A 23,312-nucleotide genomic window follows, 5' to 3' on the forward strand; every position below is an offset into this window, starting at 1 on the left:
AGTTTCTTTTCTTTCCTTGTGGTCTATACAATAATGATAGTCTTAGAATCAGTGGCATCTTAGATGAGATAAAATACAAAAGAGTTTCTCTAATCTTTTAGAATTATCCTTTGGTTCCCAATAAATGAATGAGATATCTAAATTCCTTCTCAGTGGACTTGGATTCTCACTGGGAAAGAAACCAGAACTAGATAGAGTCAGAGAGATCAAGCATTTCACTCTGTTACTACAAAGTGCTCCTCACTTTCCCAAAATATTCCAATTTTGGAACATTGTTTCAAGTCTTCTGGAAACTCTACTCTTGACCTATAGTTTGTGAATAAAATTCTTTCTAAAAATGTCAAAGATTCAAGTTCTTTTTGTTGACAGCATCAATTTAAGGAAAATTCCATAAACTGCTATATAGCTCATCTTCAGCTACCATCTCATTTGTCAGAACTTAATCAATGATCAAATAGCAACATGGTAGGCTGGAAAATGTAGTCTTTATTCCAGGTATTTATTTGCCAGCTGATAACTGGAGATTTTAATTAGGAGAAAACAGATAATGGAAAGACAATCAGCAACTGTCATCAAGACAATTCTGGCCTGGTTGGAGTGGCTCAGTTGGTTGAGTGTCATCTCATGAACCGAAAGGTCACTGGTTTGATTCCTGGTCAGGGCACATGCCCGGAGTTTCGGGCTCAATCCCCAGTAAGGGGCATGCAGGAGACAGCTGATCAATGATTCTCTCTCATCATTGATGTTTGTATCTCTCCCTCCTTCTCCTTTCCTCTTTCTAAAAATCAATAAAAACAAATTAAAAAAAAAAAGAAGACAGTCCTGGATTTCTAGGCAGAAAAGGGAAGGGAATACCTGTAGGAATGTATAACATAATTCACAGTGGGCAAAGCTCTCCAGAGATGGGGGCTCTGGGCTGACACTCTAACCACTGAGCCAAGCCAGTTAGGGCTGAACTGAATTTTTTTTTAAATATATTTTCATTGACTTCAGAGAAGAAGGGAGAGGGAGAGAGAGAGACAGAAACATCAATGATGAGAGAGAGTCATTGATCGGCTGCCCTCTGCAGGACCTCCACTGGGGACCGAGCCCGCAACCTGGGCACATGCCCTGACCAGGAATCGAACAGGTGACCTCCCAGTTCCCGGGTCGACGCTCAACCCCTGAGCCACACCCGGCTGGGCTGAACTGAATTTTTAAGGAAGAGTCAAATTTATTTAGGCAAAGGGTGTGGTGGTGGTGGCATGATGGTGGTGAGGGAGTTTCTAGATGGGAAGTAGTGCATTTCCAGAGGCTTGAAAGAGCAAAGAAATTACTAGCACTTCAGTGTGTTTGCAACTTATATTTAGAGATCAGGACTATCAAAAGATGAAGTTGGAAAAGTTAGCAGGGGTCAGGTCATGCTAAGTCTTCTCTACTCTACATAATGATTACTTAAATGATAAAATATTTTAAAAAATTTCTTCCCACTTAAGCTCTCACTTAAATGGGTTTGTGAAACTCCTAAACATGGATATTTAAGGAAATCAGTTATATTTGTAGAGCATCTTATTTTTCACAGCACAATCATAAATAGTGCTCAGTTCTTCTAAGATGACCAGTCTTCTCAGATCCTAGCAACAAAAGAATTCAACTAGGTAAAAATGCACCTTATTCACCTGCTTACAAGATTCATAAAGATTCACTCCTGCCCCTCTCCTCTGCAAAAGTGTAAAAAAATCTCCCTGTGTAGAATGCATCCATATTAGAGACAAAAAGCCAAAGGCTTAAGGGGTGAGTTCAATAGCTCGGATTTGGAGGTGTAGTCACCAAGAATACAGTAATTTGATGTTGCCACTAGCAGAGAAAGACATCACAGAAAATATATAAACTTTTCATCCCATAAATAGTATTCTTACTTAAAACAAACAAAAATAATAAATCAGAGGCCTTAGAAATGATCAGAGGTAGAGTCTGAGTCTGTGATAAAGGCTGTTTGAAAAAATGGCTATGATAAATCCTCTAACATCTCTTTGCAACGTGACTTTTCTGTTCCTTTCATCAAAAGATGGAATTTATTTCCCTAGGCCTTGAATCTTTGCTGACCTTGTGACTTGTTTTGACTAAAGCATGTGATAGAAGTGACTGTGTGTAACATTCAAGACTGGGCCTGAGATTGCTGTGAAAGTCAGTCTAGGCTTATGGAGGTTGAAAGGTTATAGTGGAGGGGCGGGGGTCGGGGGAACCAAGGCATCCCAGCTAGCATCAACTGACAGCCATGAGCCCATCTAGGACCTTCTACCCTAGGTGACCCCCTCCAGATGAATGCAGCTGCATGAATGAGCCCAACTGAAACCAGCAGAGGAACTCTCCACCCAATCCACAGAGCAAAAGAAATAATAGATCGTTGTTCTTTTAAGCCACTTAGTTTCAGAGTGGTTTGTTACGTAGAAATAGATAAATAAAATAGGTTCACTCCCTCAATATTAAAAATACATCACCACTATAGCTTATGACTCAAAACAATGAAGGAATTTCTATTACATCAATTTCAGGCTTAGTGTAATAGACTGAAAAAATGAACTGGTAATAGGGAATCGGGACTTTCACTGCTGTCTGCTGAAAAAATATTGTTAGATATCTGTAAGAAAACTAGAGGAAATATTGAAAAACATGGCATTAGACCCCTCAAACAAACACATTTCTCACTTGGGAAATTCAATACAGTATTTAAAACATATAGAGAGTTTACTGATAAAGAACTGATAACAACAGATATATCAAAGATTAGCATTGTGGCACTCTAGATTTATGAGTAGAAATTCCAGGTACTTCTGTAGGTAAGAATAAGAATGACTCAAGCCCTAACCGGTTTGGCTCAGTGGATAGAGCGTTGGCCTGTGGACTCAAGGGTCCCAGGTTCAATTCCGGTCAAGGGCATGTACCTTGGTTGCGGGCACATCCCCAGTAGGGAGTGTGTAGGAGGCAGCTGATCGATGTTTCTCTCTCATCAATGTTTCTAACTCTCTATCCCTCTCCCTTCCTCTCTGTAAAAAATCAATAAAATATATATTTAAAAAAAAAAAAAAAGAATGACTCAAAAGATGCCCCAGACACTTGAAGATACAATCCTTGGGTTCTGTGGTGTGCTAGTCCAAGGTGGCCCCTAGTGATTCTCATTTCCTGGTATTCGCTCTCTTGGGAAATATTCTCCCACACTAAATTATGGCTGGTCTGTGTATCCACTAAAATATGGCAGAAATGATGATGTGAGACTTCTGAGGCTGGCTTATAAAAGACATTGCAGCTTCCACCTTGGTCTTTCTCTTGGATCACCTGCTCTCAGGGAAGCCAGCTGTTATGTCTTAAGGACACTGATGCAGCACAATGGAGAGGACCATATAGTGAGGAGCTGAGGCCCCCAGCCAAACACCAGGATCAACTTGCCATCTTGGAAATTCTTTTAGTCTCAGTCAAGCCTTCAGATGACTGTAGTCCTGGATGACATTTCTTTTTTAGATAGCTTTAATGAGGTTATAGTTTATTTACCATAAAATTCACGAAGTACAATTCAATGATTTCTAGTAAATTGAGAGAGTTGTGCAGCCATGACCATGATCTAATTTTAGAATACTTCCATTGTGCCCAAAGAAACCTCATGGCCATTAGCAGTTACTTCCCAATCTACCACCAGCTCCAGGCAACCACTAATCTGTTTTCTGTATCAATAGATTCGCTTTTCAGAAAACTTAATCTAAATGAAATAATACAGCCTGGCTCAATGGTTGAGCATCGACCTATGAACCAGGAAGTCACAGTTTGATTCCCGGTCATGGTCCATGCCAGGGTTGCAGTCGCTATCTCCAGTGGGGGCTGTGCAGGAGACAGCCAATCAGATTATACTGTTGATGTTTCTATCTCTCCCTCTCCCCTCCTCTCTGAAAACAATGAAAATATATTTAAAAACATAATAAATGAAAAAAGAAAAAATAATAAATGAAATAATACAATATGTGGTATTTTGTTTTTATTATCTAGCTGACATTTTGACCACAACATCAAGAGAGACTCTGAACTAGAACCTCCCAGCTAAGCTACTAGTGAACACTTTATGTATAAAAACTGTGAAATAATAAATACTTATTGTCAACAGGGACAGGTTAACTGGAGCCCTCTGACCTTGGGATAATTGTGCTGTTCTTCCCAGGTAAAGGAAAATGTGCTTTCTAAGACCAGTATGACCACAACAAATGGGATTTCACATTACAATCAATAGGGTATTTAATCAATTGGGGCTATTTATATAATTCAGAAAATCAAAATAACTTTTCTATTGTTAAACAAAGCAAATAGGTACAGAAGCCAAACAGCAGGGTTAAAGTTAAACTATAGTTTCTACCTGAGATGATTGCTATCATACTTCATTATTGTCATGTTTTGTTAATGGCACAAAACATATTTTTTTTCTAGTAAAAAAAGCCATTTTCAGATCAAAAGAAAGAATCTTCCCTTTATTTTTAGGCCCATGAAAAAGGTTTGATGAATGAGTTAGAAATAAAATTGTGGGCAGTTAAAATGTGGCCCAGCGACCTAGTTGGGCGGGCTACTAAGGAAACTTGCCATATTAGTCTGAAATGAGTTTTGGTCAATCAGATTAGACTATTAAAGTCTTGCCTATAATTCCAAGAGACTTAACTAGTTGCAACCTTGAAATGATGAGCAATCAAGAAGTCATTTAAAGGATTCATGGTGGAAGAGGGAACAAGTTTATGTAGGTGTCAGATTTTTTGAGTTGATACCAGAAGAAGAAAGAGCCTTACAATTTCATAGCTGTGTGAATGGGTCAAAACTTCAAGAAATGCTGTAAAACAAGAGCCAGTTGTGAACTGGTTAAAATAATGTGGACTTAATGCTCCTGATGATCTGACTACAATTTCTTGTTTGATGATGGTTTTGACTTAGTTTTTAATGAAGTGAAGGTAGAAGATTAAGAGATTAATCTAGAATTCAGTAGTAGCAATGGTTTTCAAGCTTTGAAATATTTATGTTTTGAGGGTGGAGATTAAAATCTTTATGACACTTTGAAACAGTGTTCATTTCTTGTTATGCAGCTATTATTCACCAAAACACTAGTTTGTAGAACAAATACTCATTTCCCCCCTGTTATTCAATGTGTATAAAAAACTTAGTAAAGTATTTGCTTTTAAGTATAAGCATGATGTTGGAATTTCTTCAAATTTATTATTTTGCTGTATGTTTTGTTCCAGTATTTACTGAAATGTTTCTCTACATGTATCAAACCTTCTTGTAAATGAATTTGTTTATTGTATTTAACGACTTGCTTTATACCATTTTTTACTGATATATGTTGTATATGCAGACATTCTCTCAAACTTATTTGATACTATGGCTTGCCTTTTAGTTGCTAGTACCAAGATGCTAGTACCACTATTTGCCTTCATGGCACTTCATGCACAGCATGGGGTTTCATTTACCCATCATTTTGTGTGTGTTGTTGCTGTTGTTGTCGTCAGCTATATTTTCACTATATGTATTTTTGTTTTAGCTATGTGGCTTAGTACCTTTATTCATGGTTAATAGTATATAATTAAATACATAGAACCTGTTATTTCCTAGAACCCAATATATTATACATAGTATCCTATATAAGAAAGAGGTAATATGCAAATTGACCATCACACCCTCACACGAGATGGCTGCTACAAGATGGCCAGCAGGGGAGGGCAGTTGGGGGCAATCAGGCCGGCAGGGGAGCAGTTAGGTGTCGATCAGACTGGCAGGGGAGTGGTTAGAGGGTGATCAGGCAGGCAGGCAGGCAGGCGAGCGGTTGGGGGCCAGCAGTCCTGGATTGTGAGAGGGAAGTCCAACTGCCGGTTTAGGCCCGATCCTATGGGATCGGGCCTAAACCGGCAGTTGGACTTCCCCTGAGGGGTCCCAGATTGGAGAGGGTGCAGGCTGGGCTGAGGGACACCCCTCCCCCAGTGTACGAATTTCATGCACCAGGCCTCTAGTACTATCTATAATAATAAAAGCATAATATGCTAATTAGACCAGATGTCCTTCTGGACGTCCTTCCGGAAGACCTTCCAGATGAAGCTGTGGCTTCGAGAGAAGCTCAGGTCCTGGGTGCCTGCCAGCGGCTGGAGGGAAGCCTGGGTTGCTGGTGCCAGAGGGAAGTCGGTGCGGCAGTTGGGGGAAGGAAGGCCTACTCTTGCACAAATTTCGTGCATCGGGCCTCTAGTATTAACATGAGCATGTAATACTTCCCTCAACAAAACCACTATAAAATCATTTAAACATCTTCACAGAACATATACAGGTATAATGAAAGGCACTTAAAAAAATTATTTATTTGTTTGAGAGAGGTGGGGGGCATCAATTTAATTTGTTGTTCTGCCTATTTATGCATTCATTGGTTGATTCTTATATGTGCCCTGAACAGGGATCAAACCTGAAACCTTGGCGTATCAGGACAACACTCTACCTGGCCAGGGCCTTCAAAGGTACTTTTTACTCCAGAAATTTTTCTTGCAAAATTGGGTGCTCTTGATGACATTCAAATTTTGTATGTCAGCAAACAAAGCACAGTACTGTACTATGATTCAGGCACTGGGGAAACGAGGAAAGTAAGATACTGATCCTGACTTGAAATATCTAAAATATCTAATATCTAGTAGGAGAACCAGAAACAAAACGATACTTACATTGCTATGTGATATGTGTGTTTCAATAGAAGGAAGCCTCAAGGTGTTTGGGGTGGATAAAAAGGCTTTACTAAATAAGTGACTTTTAAACTAAATTGTGGTTTGTCAGGTCCAGAAGAGGAGGAAGGGCATTCCAGAGGACAGAGCAAAGAGCATGAATCAGGATGAGGAAGCATAAGAGAATGCAGCAAGCTCTGGAAACAGGAAATAACTCAGTGGGGCTGCAGCATAGTGGTTGTGAAGGAACAGCTTCAGATGACAAGATTAGGGAGAAACCAGAATGAACAGGTTGGTCAGACACGCTAAGGCAGTGGTTCTCAACCTGTGGGTCGTGACCCCTTTGGCGGTTGAACGACCCTTTCACAGGGGTCTCCTAAGACCATCCTGCATATCAGATATTGACATTACGATTTAGAACAGTAGCAACATTACAGTTATGAAGTAGCAACGAAAATAATTTTATGGTTGGGTCACAACATGAGGAACTGTATTTAAAGGGCCAGAAGGTTGAGAACCACTGCGCTAAGGAGTTCAGATTTTAGCATGCAGGGAATGGGGATTTTAAGCAGAGGAATTTTTCCTTTAAAAGGTTTCTCTGGTTGCAGTGTGGTGGATGGATTGGAGAGCAAGCGATGGAAGGCAAACTAGTTAGGAGGCTGTTATGGTAATTACATGAGAAATGATGAGGGCTGAAATGAAGGTAAATGGCAGTGGGGATAACGAGGGGCAAGAACTAGAGACTTCGAAAAGAGATCCTTACATTTTGGCAAGAGAAAGGAGCCAAAAGTGGCTCTATGGTTTCTATATTGGAGGAACATTATGTCACTAAATGAAAAGGAAAATGCCCTAGGTCATCAGAATTATCTTTGACTCCTTCTCCTTTCCACTGAAAAACGACCAATTCCTCCCAGGCCTTTGCCTCTAATCCCGCCCCCCCCCCCCCCCCCTCTCCTAATTGTGCTTGCAAAGTCATCTTCCTAAAACAGTTTTGACTGTATAAACATTTGAAGGACACCTCCCACCCTCATCCCCATGCAGAATGAAACCCAAGCTTCTTAGTGGAGCATTCAAGACTCTCCACCTTCAGGCAGGCCACAAGCTACCTACTGAATACCTGTATCTCCTTAACTATCACTTCCTTTCCTGACTTCAAACATCAATCTGATCTTTGTTCCTCTAACACAGGGGTTCTCAACCTTGGCTGCACATTAGAATCACCTGGGAATCTTTTTAAAATCCTGATTTCTGGGCCTCATCCTCCGGAAATTCTGGTTCTTTGTTATGGGGTGGGGCCACAACATTAGTAACAAACAGAATTTCCGGAGGATGAGGCCCAGAAATCAGGATTTTAAAAAGATTCCCAGGTGATTCTAATGTGCAGAACAGGTTGAGAACCACTGCTCTAACACATCCTGCCCAAAGTATTCTTCCTTTTGTGATACAAAGACTTCGTGTCTCGTTCATAACACTCTGCGTTCTGCCTGTTTTATAGATAGTTGTGCCTTGGTATCTCTTCTACTTCTTTGGCTCCAATGACTCATACACGGTGTAGGATAAAAAAAATTGTGATGAATTGACCTGGAGCGGGGATCTGATCCCCCTATCAACCACTCAAAGTTTAGCAGACAGCCTGGAAAAATCAGGTGATTCTGAGAATCCATGACATCATGCATGAAAAAAAAAATTAGTGGAATCACCCGTCTCTAGGGGCCCTTTCTCTGTCTACAACAACCATGACAAAAGGTGGGAGCAAAAAATCATTTGCTGTCAGGGAAGTACGGCATCTCGAGTTTGAAGATGCCTTTATTGTTTATATAAAATATCATATGCACTGCGCTTGGAAAAAGCTCTTAGGGATCTACGATCTCCCGAGGTGGAATTTCCCGGTGACCGACTGTCCTCCTGAGGTCAACTGCACTGACCATCGCACAGCGTACATGGCAGCGGATTAAATACAGCAAAACACTCGGCGGCGTTTCCCGGGTCAGACAGCTGCGGGGCCCCCAGTGGCCTCCGCCCGGCTCGGGTCCCGCCCCGCCCCCACCCCCGCCCCCGCCGGCGGCCGCAGCCCGGAGGCTCCCAGGGAACTCCCGCACGTCTGCGCGCGCAATCCGGCCCGAGGATCCGCACGGCGGGCGCAATTGCCCTGGAAACCACTGCGCGCGCACGCGCAAACGCGGGGCTGGGCAGACGGGCTGAGCGCAGAGCCCGGCGGCGGGAGGAGGGGTTTACCCTCCCTCTTGACCGTCGCGCCCAGCTCCCTCGGGCGGAGCGTCCTGCCAGCTCGCTGCCGGCTCGCCGGTCCCCCGAGCGCTCCCCGCCTCGCGCGCACCCTCGCCCTCCCGCATTCGTGCGCCGGTGCAGCGGGCGGTGGGAGCATCCGGGCATTTCCGCCGCCGAGCAGCGACCCGGGCGGCGTCGGCGGTTGAGGAGCTCCCATGGCAGGGACGAGGCGGGGGGGAGGCGAACGGGAGTGAGGCGATAAGCCGGAGCCGCTCTGCGGCGGGTCCCGAGGGAGGCGGCGGGGGCGGCGCTCTCGCGGCCGGGGGAGGGCCGGCGCGGGGCTGGTGTCGCCTCTCGTGCATTCCCTGGCCAGCCCGGCTCCGGACATGCATCTGCATCAGGTCCTCACGGGCGCTGTCAACCCTGGAGACAACTGCTACTCCGTGGGCAGCGTCCGGGATGTCCCTTTCACGGTGAGCGGCGCCCGGCAGCCCGGGTGGCGGGGGGTGCGGGTGGGCGGGGGAGAGACCGGGTCCGGACCCGGGCCCACGCTTCCCGGGGGCGGCGGCGGGGGGGTGGCTGTGAGATGTTGGTGGGCCCCACCCGCTCGCCTCTCTGCAGCCCAGTGCAGGGGGGAGGGGGCGTGGGGCTGTCAGTCGTGCGGCCGGTGTAGGAAATCACCCGCGGGGGAGACGATTAGGAATGCACCCCCGTCCGCCCTCAGCCAACGGTCCGGGGGCTGTCGAGGCGAGAAGGTTCCTCTCCGAGGGCTGCCCCGGGTCTGCGGTGAGGAGGCGGGTGGCAGCGGCTGAAACCCCAGGGCGCCCCTTTCGCACCTGCTCTGGGCGTGGAGGCCGAGGGACGCGGTGGTGAGCGGAGCGTGGAGGCGCTGGGCTCCCCTGGCCCGCCCTGTGCGGGCGGCCGGCAGACGTTGGAGCCTGCGGCTTTACACCCAGCCCGGCCCTCTGTCTCCTGATATGCAGAATCTTAATTCCAAGAAGAAAATAGAAACATTCATTCTCTGCCCCGGAAATTTTTAGAATAAAAGGGTCTGCGTGACAGTGGCGCGGAGGGCTCTTAACACGAGATCACGGTTTGGAAACCTTCCTAGGTAATATTTTAATCCATTTGCAAAGTAGGCTGGTTTGTTTTTAAAGCCAAGGCAATGTGACATTTTATGACAGCGATTTTCTTGTTCTTGCGAGTGAAGTGTATATAAACGACAACGTGTTAGAACCTCTTTAAAATCTAAATGAAATAGGTATGTTTCTCCTGGAGCGTGGATGCATCAGCCCTTTTTGAGAATGGCATGTTGGTAGTATAGCAAATTCAAACCGAGCTCTAGAGCGTTTACCCATAGATTCCCATGGATTAGCATGAGTTCTTTTTTTTTTTTTTTGTATTAAATTTATACAAGGCCCTCCATAGAAGGAACTGTAGGCAGTGAGACCTCGATGAAATACACATTGACAACCATCTGCTTGATAAAATTGGAAATAGCACAATGCTTTTTAGACAAGGGAAACACTTTGATCTGATGTCTGCCTCCCCACAGCATGTGTTTAAAGCTGCAGAAATAAGAAAAGCTCCAGCAAAACTGCAGCATCATTATGTAGCACAGTGCATTCTGGAACTGAATTTATCTGTCATTGTGATACATTAGAAAGAACTACAAGATTGCTTTTTTGTCCATTTTAATTTTTAAATGTAATTAACTTGGCTTTGTTCCAGTTGAGAATGAACCTTTTAAAAATATAATTTGCCTGACTTATATTGTTACACCTTTCTCTATCAATAGTGTCATCTGTGTTTTGTGTACATGGGACCTAAAAGATCCCTATAGTATTGAGCATGTTTGTCAAGTGTGGAGAGAATATTTGGGGCACAGAGAAGAAATTGTCCTCTCCCCCAGTTGTGTAGGTGGTGGAGAAGTTCCTCAGGGTTGGAAAAGCAGACTTCCTCCATGAAGAAACAAATCTGGAACCTTGGGTTATGGGGTATTTCCACACTATGGTGGTGGTGGTAATTCTCCTGTTTTCTTCTAAAGCAGAACAGTGTCTCACTGTGGGGCTGGTATATAGCGCTAAAATGGATTCAGATGCAGTCTGGAAAAGTCAGTGCAAAAACTATGAGTGCAGTGCAGGTGTGGTTATGCTGGAGGCCACCTATGACCAGATGCTTGGGATCATTTTCATATCTTTTCCACCCCCCCTCCCCCAGTTCAAACCTGTCACCAAGTCTCGGTGACTCTCTACAGTGTCTGTTAGATTTACCCCTTTTCATGTCCTGAGTTGCCACCTTATTATAGAGCCTTATTTGTATTATTTAATATGACAGCTAGCTTCCAACTGGTCTTCCTGACACTTATTTGATCACTTCAGTTCATCCTTCACATAGCTGCTGGGATAATTTTCTTCCAATACCATTTTACCATATCATTCTGGGCTCATGAATATGTAGTTGTTTCTAATAGCTGTGTTGTGAAATTTAAACTTGTCAGAAATTCTTCTGCCATCTTTGACTTTATATTTCTTTATATTTGATAATATATACTTCTCATCTTGGCCCTACTGCTCTAGGCATACTAATCTTATTTTAGCCTACATTTTTGTGTTGCAACAAGAGAATCCTGACTTTATTTTTTCCCAAGTATGACTCAAAAATTACCTGGTTTAGGATGCCTGCCTGTGATTATATATGGCCCTTTGGCATTACAACCCCATCCTCATTTTAATATCTTAGTTTTCTTAAAAATATATTTTTATTGATTTCAGAGAGGAAGGGTGAGGGAGAGAGAAATAGGAACATCAGTGAGAATCATTGATAGGCTGCCTCCTGCATGCCCCCTACTGGGGATTGAGCCCTCAACCTGGGCATGTGCCCTTGACTGGAATTGAACTCGGGACCCTTCTGTCCGCAGGCTGACTCTATCCACTGAACCAAACTGGCTAGGGCTAATATCTTAGTTTTGAGTACACGGATCCAGTTATAACTTTGCCTTGAACTAGAAATGACCTTTGGACTCTGTAAAGAACAGAGTTACTTACCAGAAATGAGAACAAGCTGTTTTTAAGTACTCTAGAATTAACTAATATTAGTGTGGTAAAAATTAGTGCCTATATTAGTGTGGTAAAAATAAATTTTTTGAAAGTAAACCTCCTTTACATAGAATATGCCATTTAATTTGTATAGCAATCAGATAGAAAAACTTCAGTTCTGGTCAGATGACTAAAAAGGGGACCAGCCAGTATTGGAATGGAAGTCTTGTGACTTCTTATCTGGTGGGCTTTTTTTTGGTTGTGTTTCTTTCCTGTGGGAGTTCTTGCTCTGAAGTGGTGTATATATGTGTAAGGCCATTGTAGAAGGACAGACTGTCTTGTAGCTAGCCAGTGGTTCTTAGCCAATGATAACTTGAGGACCTTTTTTTTTTTTAATATGTTTTATTGATTTTTCACAGAGAGGAAGGGAAGGGGATAGAGAGTTAGAAACATCGATGAGAGAGAAACATCGATCAGCTGCCTCTTGCATACCCCCGACTGGGGATGTGCCCGCAACCAAGGTACATGCCCTTGGCTGGAATTGAACCCAGGACCGTTCAGCTCGCAGGGCGACGCTCTATCCACTGAGCCAAACCAGTCAGGGCTACTTGAGGACCTTTTCAAAATAGGGTATATCTTTTTTTTTTTTTTTAGGTCATTTATTTAGGAGTCTATAAATGGAAAGTTTTTGTAAAGGAGTTGTTCTAAACGGATTTTGAAGTATTCATAGCATCGTAATTGAAAAACATTGTTATATATATTGCCTTGTGCTTGGTGGGTAGTGGGTGGTGGGTGGTGGGTGGTGTGATTGGACTGTGAATGACTGCTTGGTTATGTCTCTGTGCCCAATTTGTGCTATGTTGACATGGTGGTGCAATTTGTAATGGAGTCTTAGTGTTGTGTATACTTTTAGTGCTAACATGTGAGCTATGGTGGTTTTCACTTGTGTTTTGGCAGTTAGCAGTTTTTACAACAATTGTGATTTTATAAATATAATCATACTAGTATCCTGGTTTATGGATTTGTGCACATTGAAAGGAAATTAATTAGAATAAATATTTTAATATCGCTATTTGCCCTTTCTCTATAATAGAAGTGTCAACCAAATTCACGATTGAAAATGACAGATTGAAACACACGCATGTGATTGACGCCAGCGAGAGCTTTATATGTATCACGCATGCGCGAGTCAACTTAGCCTTTTATATATGGTCTACATAGAATAAACTTGTTTAATTAGATCTGCTTTCTGATTTAGCTAAACTTTTTCCAGCCCAGTGAAGCACCCCAACTTCTCTTTCAGGTAATTGTCAGCAACACAGAAGTAAATATCAACATGAAGCAGATTATTATTGTAGATCATGCAGGGAGAACAAAGAGTAAAATATTTAACTGTAACAGTGTTTGACTATATTCTGCACAGTGAGAAAATCTGAAGTCATTTTCAAGCTCCACCATTTCTTACTTCTTTTCAGTTGGGTCAAGTTTCTAAACTTTCTAAATCTCTGTTTTCTGGCTAATGAAGAGAAAATAGGATTCCACCAAGTCTCCTATCTACCTACTCCAGGACTTCTGTGAGGATCAAAGGAGATGAGGCACGGGAAAACACTTCACAAACATTTGGTTAAAGTGTGAAATGTTTGCACCTGGCTATAAAGCACGTTGTGTTCCTGGGCCCAAGAAACTCCAAGGAGGCTAGTGGCTAGGGAGAGGAAGTGGGCTTTGCTATGTGATGTCATTACCCGGCGCCCACAGCAACCATTTCTGGCTGGGCTGGGGTCCACATTTTGCACTATGGGGACTTGGCAGCATTGGCTGTGATTTGGTGGGCTGTCACTCCGGGGTGGTGATGGGGCCTGTGCCCCATTTGGTGTGTTGGCGCCTGGCGCCATCTATTTTTAAATGGCCAGTGTGCGTCATGGCAGCTCCTGCATTGAGTGTCTGCCCCTGATGGCCAGTGCGTGTCATAGCTACCGGTTGAATGGACACTTAGCCTTTTTATGTATATAGATGTATTACCTTTTGATCATTCTTTACTTTTAATTATAGATCTAAATTCTGGAAATACAGTTATCCTGCAAAAGTTAGGTCCCAGGTAGTCCAAGGAAATCATCTTCTACCATGTGTGAGCTTATATTTTATTTTGCCATTCAGACATTTCCAGCTATATTCTTATAGATAAGTGAATGCTTCAAGCCTTAATTCAATAGTGTATATTTTCTCATTTATGTTATTACTTTCCTGAAAAATAGTCCTTAGTTATTATTTTTTATAAGCATTAAAATATTAATTAAAATGATGATGGTACATGATTATTATTAATCATTATTAATCTAATTTTAAAAATTTAGCCCTAACTGGTTTGGCTCAGTGGATAGAGCGTCAGCCTGAGGACTCAAGGGTCCCAGGTTCGATTCCGGTCAAGGGCATGTACCTTGGTTGCAGGCACATCCCCAGTAGGGAGTGTGCAGGAGGCAGCTGATCGATGTTTCTCTCTCATCGATGTTTCTAACTCTCTATCCCTCTCCCCTCCTCTCTGTAAAAAATCAATAAAATATTTTTTTTTAAAAAATTTACCATTTGCCTTTAAGGGGTGCAGACTGTATTTTCAGGTGGATAGGGGCAGTTGATGTTATTTCACTCTGATATGAATTCTACACATTGATCAAAGTTTACAAAAATTAGTGAGTCATTTCCACTCTTAGGGAGCTTGTAATATAATGGCAGAGATAAAAAAGGATATACATAATTATAATGTAAGGCAGATGAAAGAGATCGCTTATAGACGGGAAGATAAAAGATTTCACAGAAGATTGACATTTGAAAAAATAGTGGTTTTAGGCCTTTCTGGAAGGCAAGAACAACGAAAGCCAAGGAATGGTGTGATGAGGATAAATTATTGGGTATAACAGTATGATAGGATGAATTCCTTCACAAAAGTGATTTTTTCCCCCTCCCCTCCCAAAAGTGATTTTTAAAAAACGCACTGAACTCTTTATTAAAGAGCAAACACTCTTAGAATGTTGAAAAATATGATTCCCAAACATTACCCATATCTTTTTAGGAAAACATACCTTGATATTTCTTAACTTTTGTTGTTGGCACTGTTTTTTTTTTTTTCCCTAAAAGTCACCAGATTAGTAATGAATGAAGAAACATTAATTTAAAAGTTAGAAGATAATGTTATATGATCTATTTTTTCTGGTATTTAGATATATTTTAATTTTATCATAGCGTCCTAACATTCCAGTCCTAGAATTATAGCAACACCAAACTTTGAAAATGATCAGGCTGTTTATACATTTAGTAAATGTTTGTTGAACACATAGGTCTGCGAGGCTCTGTGAAGATTGGGGGAGGGGGAAAGGAATAAAAAAACTTAGTCCTGATTTCAGGGAATTTATTAAAGAAGTACAGGAACCTAGTAATCTACTGGGAGAGTTAAGACATGTTCTTAGCCACAGCAGGCCAGCTGAGTGGTATTGTGAGGCACTTAAGTTCTGGTGGGATTTCAGAAGGAATAATAGATCACTTTTGGCCAGGGGAATTGGGGAGTTGGACAGAAATATGCTTCTGTACTGGCTGGTTATTAGTAGGTCTGACAACTTTTTTTTAATATATATTTCTTTATTGATTTCAGAGAGGAAGGAAGAGGGGGAGAGAAACATCAATGATGAGAGAGAATCATTGATCGGCTGACTCCTGCACGCCCCCTACTGGGGCTCGAGCCCGCAACCCAGGCATATGCCCTTGGCTGGAATCGAACCTAGGACCCCTCAGTCCGCAGGCTGACGCTCTATCCACTGAGCCAAGCCTGCCAGGGCAGGTCTGACAACTCTTAGGCCTATTGACAGCCTGTGCTGAAAGTAAATGGGAAAACAGAAGTCAAGAATTTAGAATGGGCTTGTTTTCCAAGAGAAATTGGCCCATTTTTTCTTGGAGAGTAGCTTCTTGTTTATTTAAATAGATATTTTTTTAGAGTTTGTGGGCATGTGTTTTATTAGCCTGTAGGTGTACAGGGTGGCAAAAGTAGGTTTACAGTTGTGAGTATGCAAAACAAAATTTATTCTAATATTATTATTTATTAATCTCCATACAAACAACTGTAAACCTACTTTTGCCCTGCCCTGTATATGAGGTTATATAAGTTCTTTTTTTTATATCCTCATGTAGATTGTTAATTATCCTTCCTACTTTTAGTGACAAGACTTCCAGCAGCTACCCAGAAACTCTGGTATAGTCCTCAGTAATACCTCCCAGAAATGGGAGGTCAGAGACCGAGTACGTATATGACCTTGGGTAAATCACTTAACCTCTCATAGGTTTTTCATCTGTGAAATGAGGTTCTTTTTTTTTTTTTAAATATATTTTTATTGATTTCAGAGAGGAAGGGGAGAGAGAGATAGAAACATCAATGATGAGAGAGAATCATTGATTGGTTGCCTCCTGCACGCCCCCTACTGAGGATCAAGCCCACAACCCTGGCATGTGCCCTTGACTGGAATCAAACCTGGGACCCTTCAGTCTGCAGGCCGACGCTCTATCCACTGAGCCAAACCAGCCAGGGCTAAAATGAGGTTCTTAAATTAGGTTCTCCTTAAGTATTCAGACCTCAAATGAACATTATATTGGCTTGTTTAAAGATTTCCAAGGGGCAAGAGAGAAAATGGACCAGAAACATAAAGTGGTTGTGGTGAAGTCTGGCTTGTTGTATATTTTCCCTTCACTTGTATGTACAAGACTATTGGTCAGACTTTACAGTCAGGGAGTCTGACCTCCTTTTTGGCTCAGGGAAGAAGCCATACAGAGCGTTTATGAAGTAGTGGCTCTTTGGGCTCACAGTGGAAAAGGAGGCTCTTGTTTATGATTTATGATTGTATCTTTAGCGTCTGGTTACTGGTAGTTGCCTGAACTGTCACATGCAGTATGGAGTGGCAGATAGGGCCAGTGTAATGGTGTTCAGGTTCTCCAGCCCCTACATATGGTCACTCCTTTATTTTCTGCTCTTTTTATTATTATTATTTTTTATTAATCTTTATTCAGATTATTTCAGTTGTTCCTCTTTTCCTCCCCATAGCTCCCCTCCACCCGGTTTCCACCCCACCCCCTGCCCTTACCCTCCCCCCCACTGTCCTCGTCCATAGGTGTACGATTTTTGTCCAGTCTCTTCCCGCATCCCCACACCCCCTTCCCCCCCAAGAATAGTCACTCCACTCCCTTTCTATGCCCCTGATCTATTCTATTCATCAGTTTGTTCTGTTCATCAGATTTTTTATTCACTTGATCTTTAGATTCACTTGTTGATAGATATGTATTTGTTGTCACTTTGTTCATAATTTGTATCTTTACCTTTTTCTTCTTCTTCCTCTTCTTAAAGGATACCCATCAGCATTTCATATAATACTGGTTTGGTGGTGATAAACTCCTTTAGCCTTTTCTTATCTGTTAAGCTCTTTATCTGACCTTCAATTTGAAGTGATAGCTTTGCTGGGTAGAGTAATCTTGGTTGTAGGTTCTTGCTATTCATCACTTTGAATATTTCTTGCCACTCCCTTCTGGCCTGCATAGTTTCTGTTGAGAAATCAGCTGACAGTCATATGGGTACTCCCTTGTAAGTAATTAACTGTTTTTCTCTTGCTGCTTTTAATATTCTCTCTTTGTCTTTTGCTCTTGGCATTTTAATTATGATGTGTCTTGGTGGGGTCCTCTTTGGCTTCCTCTTGTTTGGGGTTCTCTGCTCTTCCTGGACTTGTAAGTCTATTTCTTTTACCAGGTAAGGAAAGTTTTCAGTCATTATTTCTACAAATAGGTTTTCAATATCTTGCTCTTTCTCTTCTTCTGGCACCCCTATAATTCGGATGTTGGTATGCTTGAAGTTGTCCCAGAGGCTCCTTACACTATCTTCATATTTTTGTATTCTTTCTTCCTTTTGCTTTTCCGTTTGGGTGTTTTTTGCTTCTTCGTATTTCAAATCTTTGACTTGATTCTTGGGATCCTCTAGTCTGCTGTTGGATCTCTGTATATTATTCTTTATTTCAGTCAGTGTATGCTTAATTTCTAATTGGTCCTTTTTCATATCCTTGAAGGTCTCACTATAGTTCTCGGAGGTTTCTAGAAGATTCTTGAGTAACCTTTTAACTGTGGTTTTGAACTCTATATCCAGTAGTTTGCTTTCCTCCATTTCTGTCATTTGTGACCTGTTTCTTTGTCTCCACATTTTGGCTCCTTCCGTGTGTTGATAGAGTGGCTTTGTGTGCTAGGTGTCCTATAGGGCCTAGTGGCTCAGCCTCCCTAATTACCTGAGGTGGACACTCTTGGTGCACCCCTTTGTGGGCTGTGTGCACAGTCTTGTTGTAGTTAAGTCTTGATTGCTGTTGGTATCATTGGGTGGAATTGACCTCCAGGCCAGTTGGCTGTGAGGACCAGTTGTGTCTACAGTGGGAGAACTTCTGTGCTGGAGACACCCTTATGGGGCAGGACTTGCTTCAGTGGGGCTTTGGTGCTCACTGAGTCTGCCCAGGTTTTTAGGTGGAGAAAGGCCAGGTCATGCAAATGCAAAAGCCTCTGTGCACAGCTTGAGTGGGGTTGTAAATTGGGTGGGGCGGGGTCTTAGGGAATCACCAGGGAGGAGCAAACCGCAATGGCTGCTAGTCTGCTCTGCCTCAGAAAGGTCCCAGAGTCTGTGTCCTGCGGCCCCATGCAGGAACAATGACCGCTGCAAGCACCTCTGCAAGAAAGCTGCCCTCACGTTCCGGCCCGATGACAGACAGTCAAGTTTCTCTCCGCATGAGTCTGGGTTCCCAAATTCTCACTCAGAACTGGAGTTCAGAGCAGTCGGGAGCTTGTTTCTCCCTCCAGATTGAAAAAGACAACAGCGTACCCAGCTGCCAGCCCCTTTCGCGTGTGCCTCAATACCTCCGCTCTTCCGCACCTCTGTACCTCCTACTGGACTCAGTGTGCTTTTCTCTTTCCTTCTAGTTGTAGAATTTCCACTCAGCCAGCCTTCCCGTGGTTCTGGATGATATTCGTTTTGTTTTTTAGTTGTAGTTTTAATGTGGTTGTGCGCAGCAGCAAATTCAGGTGTTTACCTATGCCGCCATCTTGGTTGTCTCTCTACTTTCTGTTCTTAGGATTTGGGATATTTGAAAGATGACTTAAGAAATTATAATCAGTATCTTAACTTGGATCTTGGGAAGTTCTTAGAACAAATCAGAATCTCAGTATCTATATACAGTATATAAAAGCCAAGCGACCAGAACAACTGAAATGACCAGAACAACCAGTATAACTGGTCACTATGACGTGCACTGCGGCCGGCTAACTGGCCCGATCAGCAGCAGGGCCAGCTGGCCAACCTCCTGCAGCCCTTCCCCCCAGCTGGCCCCACCCCCTATCACTCCCCTGACCCAATTGGGGGTGGGGCCAGCCAGCCAATCTCCCGTGTCCCCTCCCTCTGGCTGACTGGACCCCACCCATGCACGAATTTGTGCACCAGGCCTCTAGGTTAATTATCAAAAAGGACACAGGATGTTGGGTTACAGCTACAGTGGCACAGTGGAAAAAGAAGTCATGCCTGACCAATTTAATTTTCTTCTATGATAGAAAGCAAAGCAGTATTTCAAAAGTGATAATAGAGAACATGTAATTCAGATTTAGTAAGGCTTTCATAACCCTGTGAGTTATTTTTTAAAATTAGTTTGGAAGCCAAATATTTTAATAGAAGCTTTAGGGTTTTCAGTCTTTTTTAGTATGTGGAATCCTTTTGCATTATATTTTTGCTCTGTAACCCTAATTCATGATGTAACAGGATAGGACCTATTATTGAGGGAGCAGGTGCAACTTACACAAGTGGTATGAACTGTACTTTCTTTCTCTTAGATATAGTTCATGTAACCCTGGGACTTGATATATACATGTGAAACCAATTGCCATATTTTCATTCTGATTTTTAGGAGAAACCCAGGAAACCCGAGACCATGTGGGCATTATGCAAAGGGGCTTCAAGCATGTCAAACTTGTGGCCGGCGGGCTGCATGTTTGACATGCTTGGCATGGACCCAAAAAACATGAAAGTTTTGGCTTAGATTCAGTTCAAAGATACACTTAGCTTATATGGTAAAATGCTAACATTTTCCTAGGAGTAATTGTTCTTGGAGAATTGTGTGGTTGGAATTTCTTCATTGCTAGTGGAAGTGGGGTTCTTGGGGCACTGCTGGAATAAGAATTTCCGGAGGCCCCAACGGGAGGATGAGATGTGGTAGAAAGCTTTATTTGCGTGAAGTTATATCCCTTGGTTTGCAAAGTCCCATTTCCCTTAAACTAGTCCTGGAAAAGGTGCAGCTGGGGATCCAGCAGAGCTAGAAACAAAGCCAGTGTCCAAAGTTTCCAATCCATATTGGAGTTGAGTCCGGCACAGCATCATGCTAATTTTAGTCTATCAATCCATTGTGTGTGGGCTCCACGTGGCTGTGAGCCATGTGGGTGAATGCAGAGCATGAGAACCCCACAGGCCAGGAATCAGGCAGGAGTAGCAAGAGCACAAGCAAGAGAGGGAATCCCCCTTGTTTAGGACAGGGATGGGGAACATCCAGCCCTCATTTGGTCTGGCCCTGCCAAGGCATTAGAGAATTTGCTGCCATGCACAAACACTACAACTGAAAGACAAAACGAATACCATCCAGAACCATGGGAAAGCTGGCTGAGTGAGAGGAGCAGCCAGCCTTCGTATGATTTTGTAGACACAACTGCTCCTCTAATAAATGTTTGACCAAATATAGCAGGCTACTTTTTCAGTCATTAATTTTGTATGGCTTGCGAATGATGTTATGAACATCCAAATGGCCCTTAGCAGAAAAAAGGTTCCCCACCTCTGGTTTAGGAGCTTAAATATCAAATCTTCCCAGGCTTGCAGTGGCCATGTCCACACACCTAATCTGGCCAATGCCCTGTTCTCAAGTATGACTGATAAGCAAGCACCTTCTTTAGGTCATTTAGACTTCACTGGGCATGCCTATCATATTTAGTCTCCTCTCTTTTCCTTTTTAGTTAATTGATAACCAGGTCATTACAGAAGTATCACAATGACTTTGGTTTTGTGATATGCTGGCAACTTCCTCATGTATCTGGCCTTGACTGTATTGTACTTAGAAGGATCTACTAAGAAGACATTCAAATTATTATGTACTCTACGCTTAGCATCTTCCTTTTATGTGGATGGATTGTGTCTCGAGCAAAGGCCAGTTCCTCCATTTTTATAACGGTTATTTTGCCTCTGAGGGGACACTTGACAATTTCTGGAGACATTTTTTATTTTGACTGAGTTGGCAGGGAGAACTGGCATCTAGTGGTGAAAGGCCAGAAATCCTGATAAATGTCATATAATGCATAAGACAGTGCTCCCCCACCAATGAAGAATTATTCATCCCCAAATGTAAATACTGTCTGAGTTGTGAGAAGTCCTGGTATACCCTAGTCTCTATTCCCTCATTACTCAAGGGCATTGGACTAGAATTTCTCCTTTTTTGGAATACTTTCTTCATGTAGCTCTCCTGGTTTTCCTCTACTTAATTGCTCCTTCTCAGCCTGATTCCACTTTTCTATATCCAGCTGTTTTATGACATTTCTCTCTTGAATGTCTAATACTACCTCAGAGTCCCCATTCTCATAACATTCTCCACCTCCAGCCTTTCCTAAACCAGTAAATGGCTACTTCAGTTTTTTTCAGTTCCCTTGGAATTTTTCACTATTTTAAAATTTTCACCTTATCCTATATAATAAAACCCTAATATGCAAATCGACTGAATGGCAGAATGACCGGTCACTATGATGTGCACTGACCACCAGGGGGCACACGCTCAACAGAGGAGCTGCCCCCTGGTGGTCAGTGCGTCCCACAGGGGGAGTGCCGCTCAGCCAGAAGCCGGGCTCACAGCTGGCGAGTGCAGTGGCAGTGTTGGGAGCCTCTCCTGCCTCTGTGGCAGCACTAAGGAGCAGCGAGCAGGCGGGCGGTATGGAGCGAGGGGTCCTGGACTGCCAGAGGGCACAGTCCGGGCTGAGGGACACCCCCGCCCCCCCCCGCCACCCAGTGCACAAATTTTGTGCACCGGGCCTCTAGTATCTAATATTGACAAATTATGTTGGCTCTACCTGCAAAATACATCCAGAATCTGACCAGTTCTTATCATTTGTGCTGCTACCACTCTGTTTTTTTATTTTATTTTATAAATTGATTTCAGAGAGGTAAGGGGGAGAGAGAGAGAGAGAAACATCAATGATGAGAGAGAATCATTGATCAGCTGCCTCCTGCATGCCCCCTCCTGGGGATTGAGCCCGCAACCCAGGTATGTGCTCTTGACTGGAATCAAACTCGGGACCGGGCTGATGCTCTATCCACTTAGCCAACCAGCTAGGGCTTTTACTGCTACCACTATGGTTCCAAACACCATCATCTCCAGGAATATGGTGGTTTTATCCTTCTTCAGTTTATTCTCAACACAGTAGCTAGAATGATTCTGTTAAAATACAGTCACATGCCACTTAATGACAGGGACGTTCTGAGAAATGTGTCATTTATGATTTCGTCATTGTGTGAACATCATATAGTATACTTACACAAACCTAGATGGTATAGGCTACTACACACCTAGGCTATATGGTATAGCAGTTATCAAATTTTCCTCAATTATGATTTGGAAAGACTTTAATGCATAAGAAATTGGAGATTAACCTAATACCTAGAGTGTAGTGATTCTGTATTTTAAGAGTTATATGTTTTAACAATCAGCTGAGTTTGGCCTGGAAATGAAAATTGAGGAGCCTGACAAAGATATGATTGAGGTGACTTTCCCACTTAGCAGTAAACTAAAGTCAGCTAAAGGAGTATTCTTGGATAGAAGCAAGATTCTCTTGGGAAAGTAATTTTAATAATATACCAATGGAACATTCAAACATGGCTAGAATAATTTTATGCTGGAAAAATTTTTATATAGATACTAGAGGCCCGGTGCACAAAAATTTGTGCACTCAGGGGTGTCCCTCAGCCCGGCCTATGCCCTCTTGCAGTCTGGGACCCCTCGGAGGATGTCCACCTGCTGGCTTAGGCCCGCTCCCTGGGGAATCGAGCCTAAGATGGCAGTCAGACATCCCTCTGGCAGCCTAGCAGCCCTTGGGGGATGTCTACTTGCCAGCAGGGAGCAGGCCTAAGCTGCAGTCGGACATCCTTAGCGCTGCTGAGGAGGCGGGAGAGGCTCCCACCACCACCGCTGTACTGGCATCCGTCACCCTGGCTTGTGGCTGAGCAGAGCTCCCCCTGTGGGAGTGCACTGACCACCAGGGGGCAGCTCCTGCA

At 43.0% G+C, this 23,312-nt stretch overlaps 1 protein-coding gene across 3 annotated transcripts in view; it reads left to right on the top strand.

The window, feature by feature from the left end:
- The first annotated feature begins 9,313 nt into the window (after positions 1–9,313).
- Positions 9,314–23,312, top strand: part of DMXL2 (Dmx like 2) — a 156,388-nt gene continuing 142,389 nt past the window's right edge. For all 3 annotated transcript variants that reach the window (XM_070422857.1, XM_070422866.1, XM_070422876.1), the window contains exon 1: positions 9,314–9,400. In XM_070422857.1, coding sequence (XP_070278958.1) covers positions 9,314–9,400 — 87 coding nt within the window. The remainder of the gene's footprint in view (positions 9,401–23,312) is intronic.

The sequence above is a fragment of the Myotis yumanensis genome, unplaced genomic scaffold (genome assembly GCF_028538775.1).
Source record: "Myotis yumanensis isolate MYYU_CA2020_CCGP unplaced genomic scaffold, mMyoYum1.0.hap1 SCAF_1, whole genome shotgun sequence".
Classification (NCBI taxonomy): Eukaryota; Metazoa; Chordata; class Mammalia; order Chiroptera; family Vespertilionidae; genus Myotis; species Myotis yumanensis.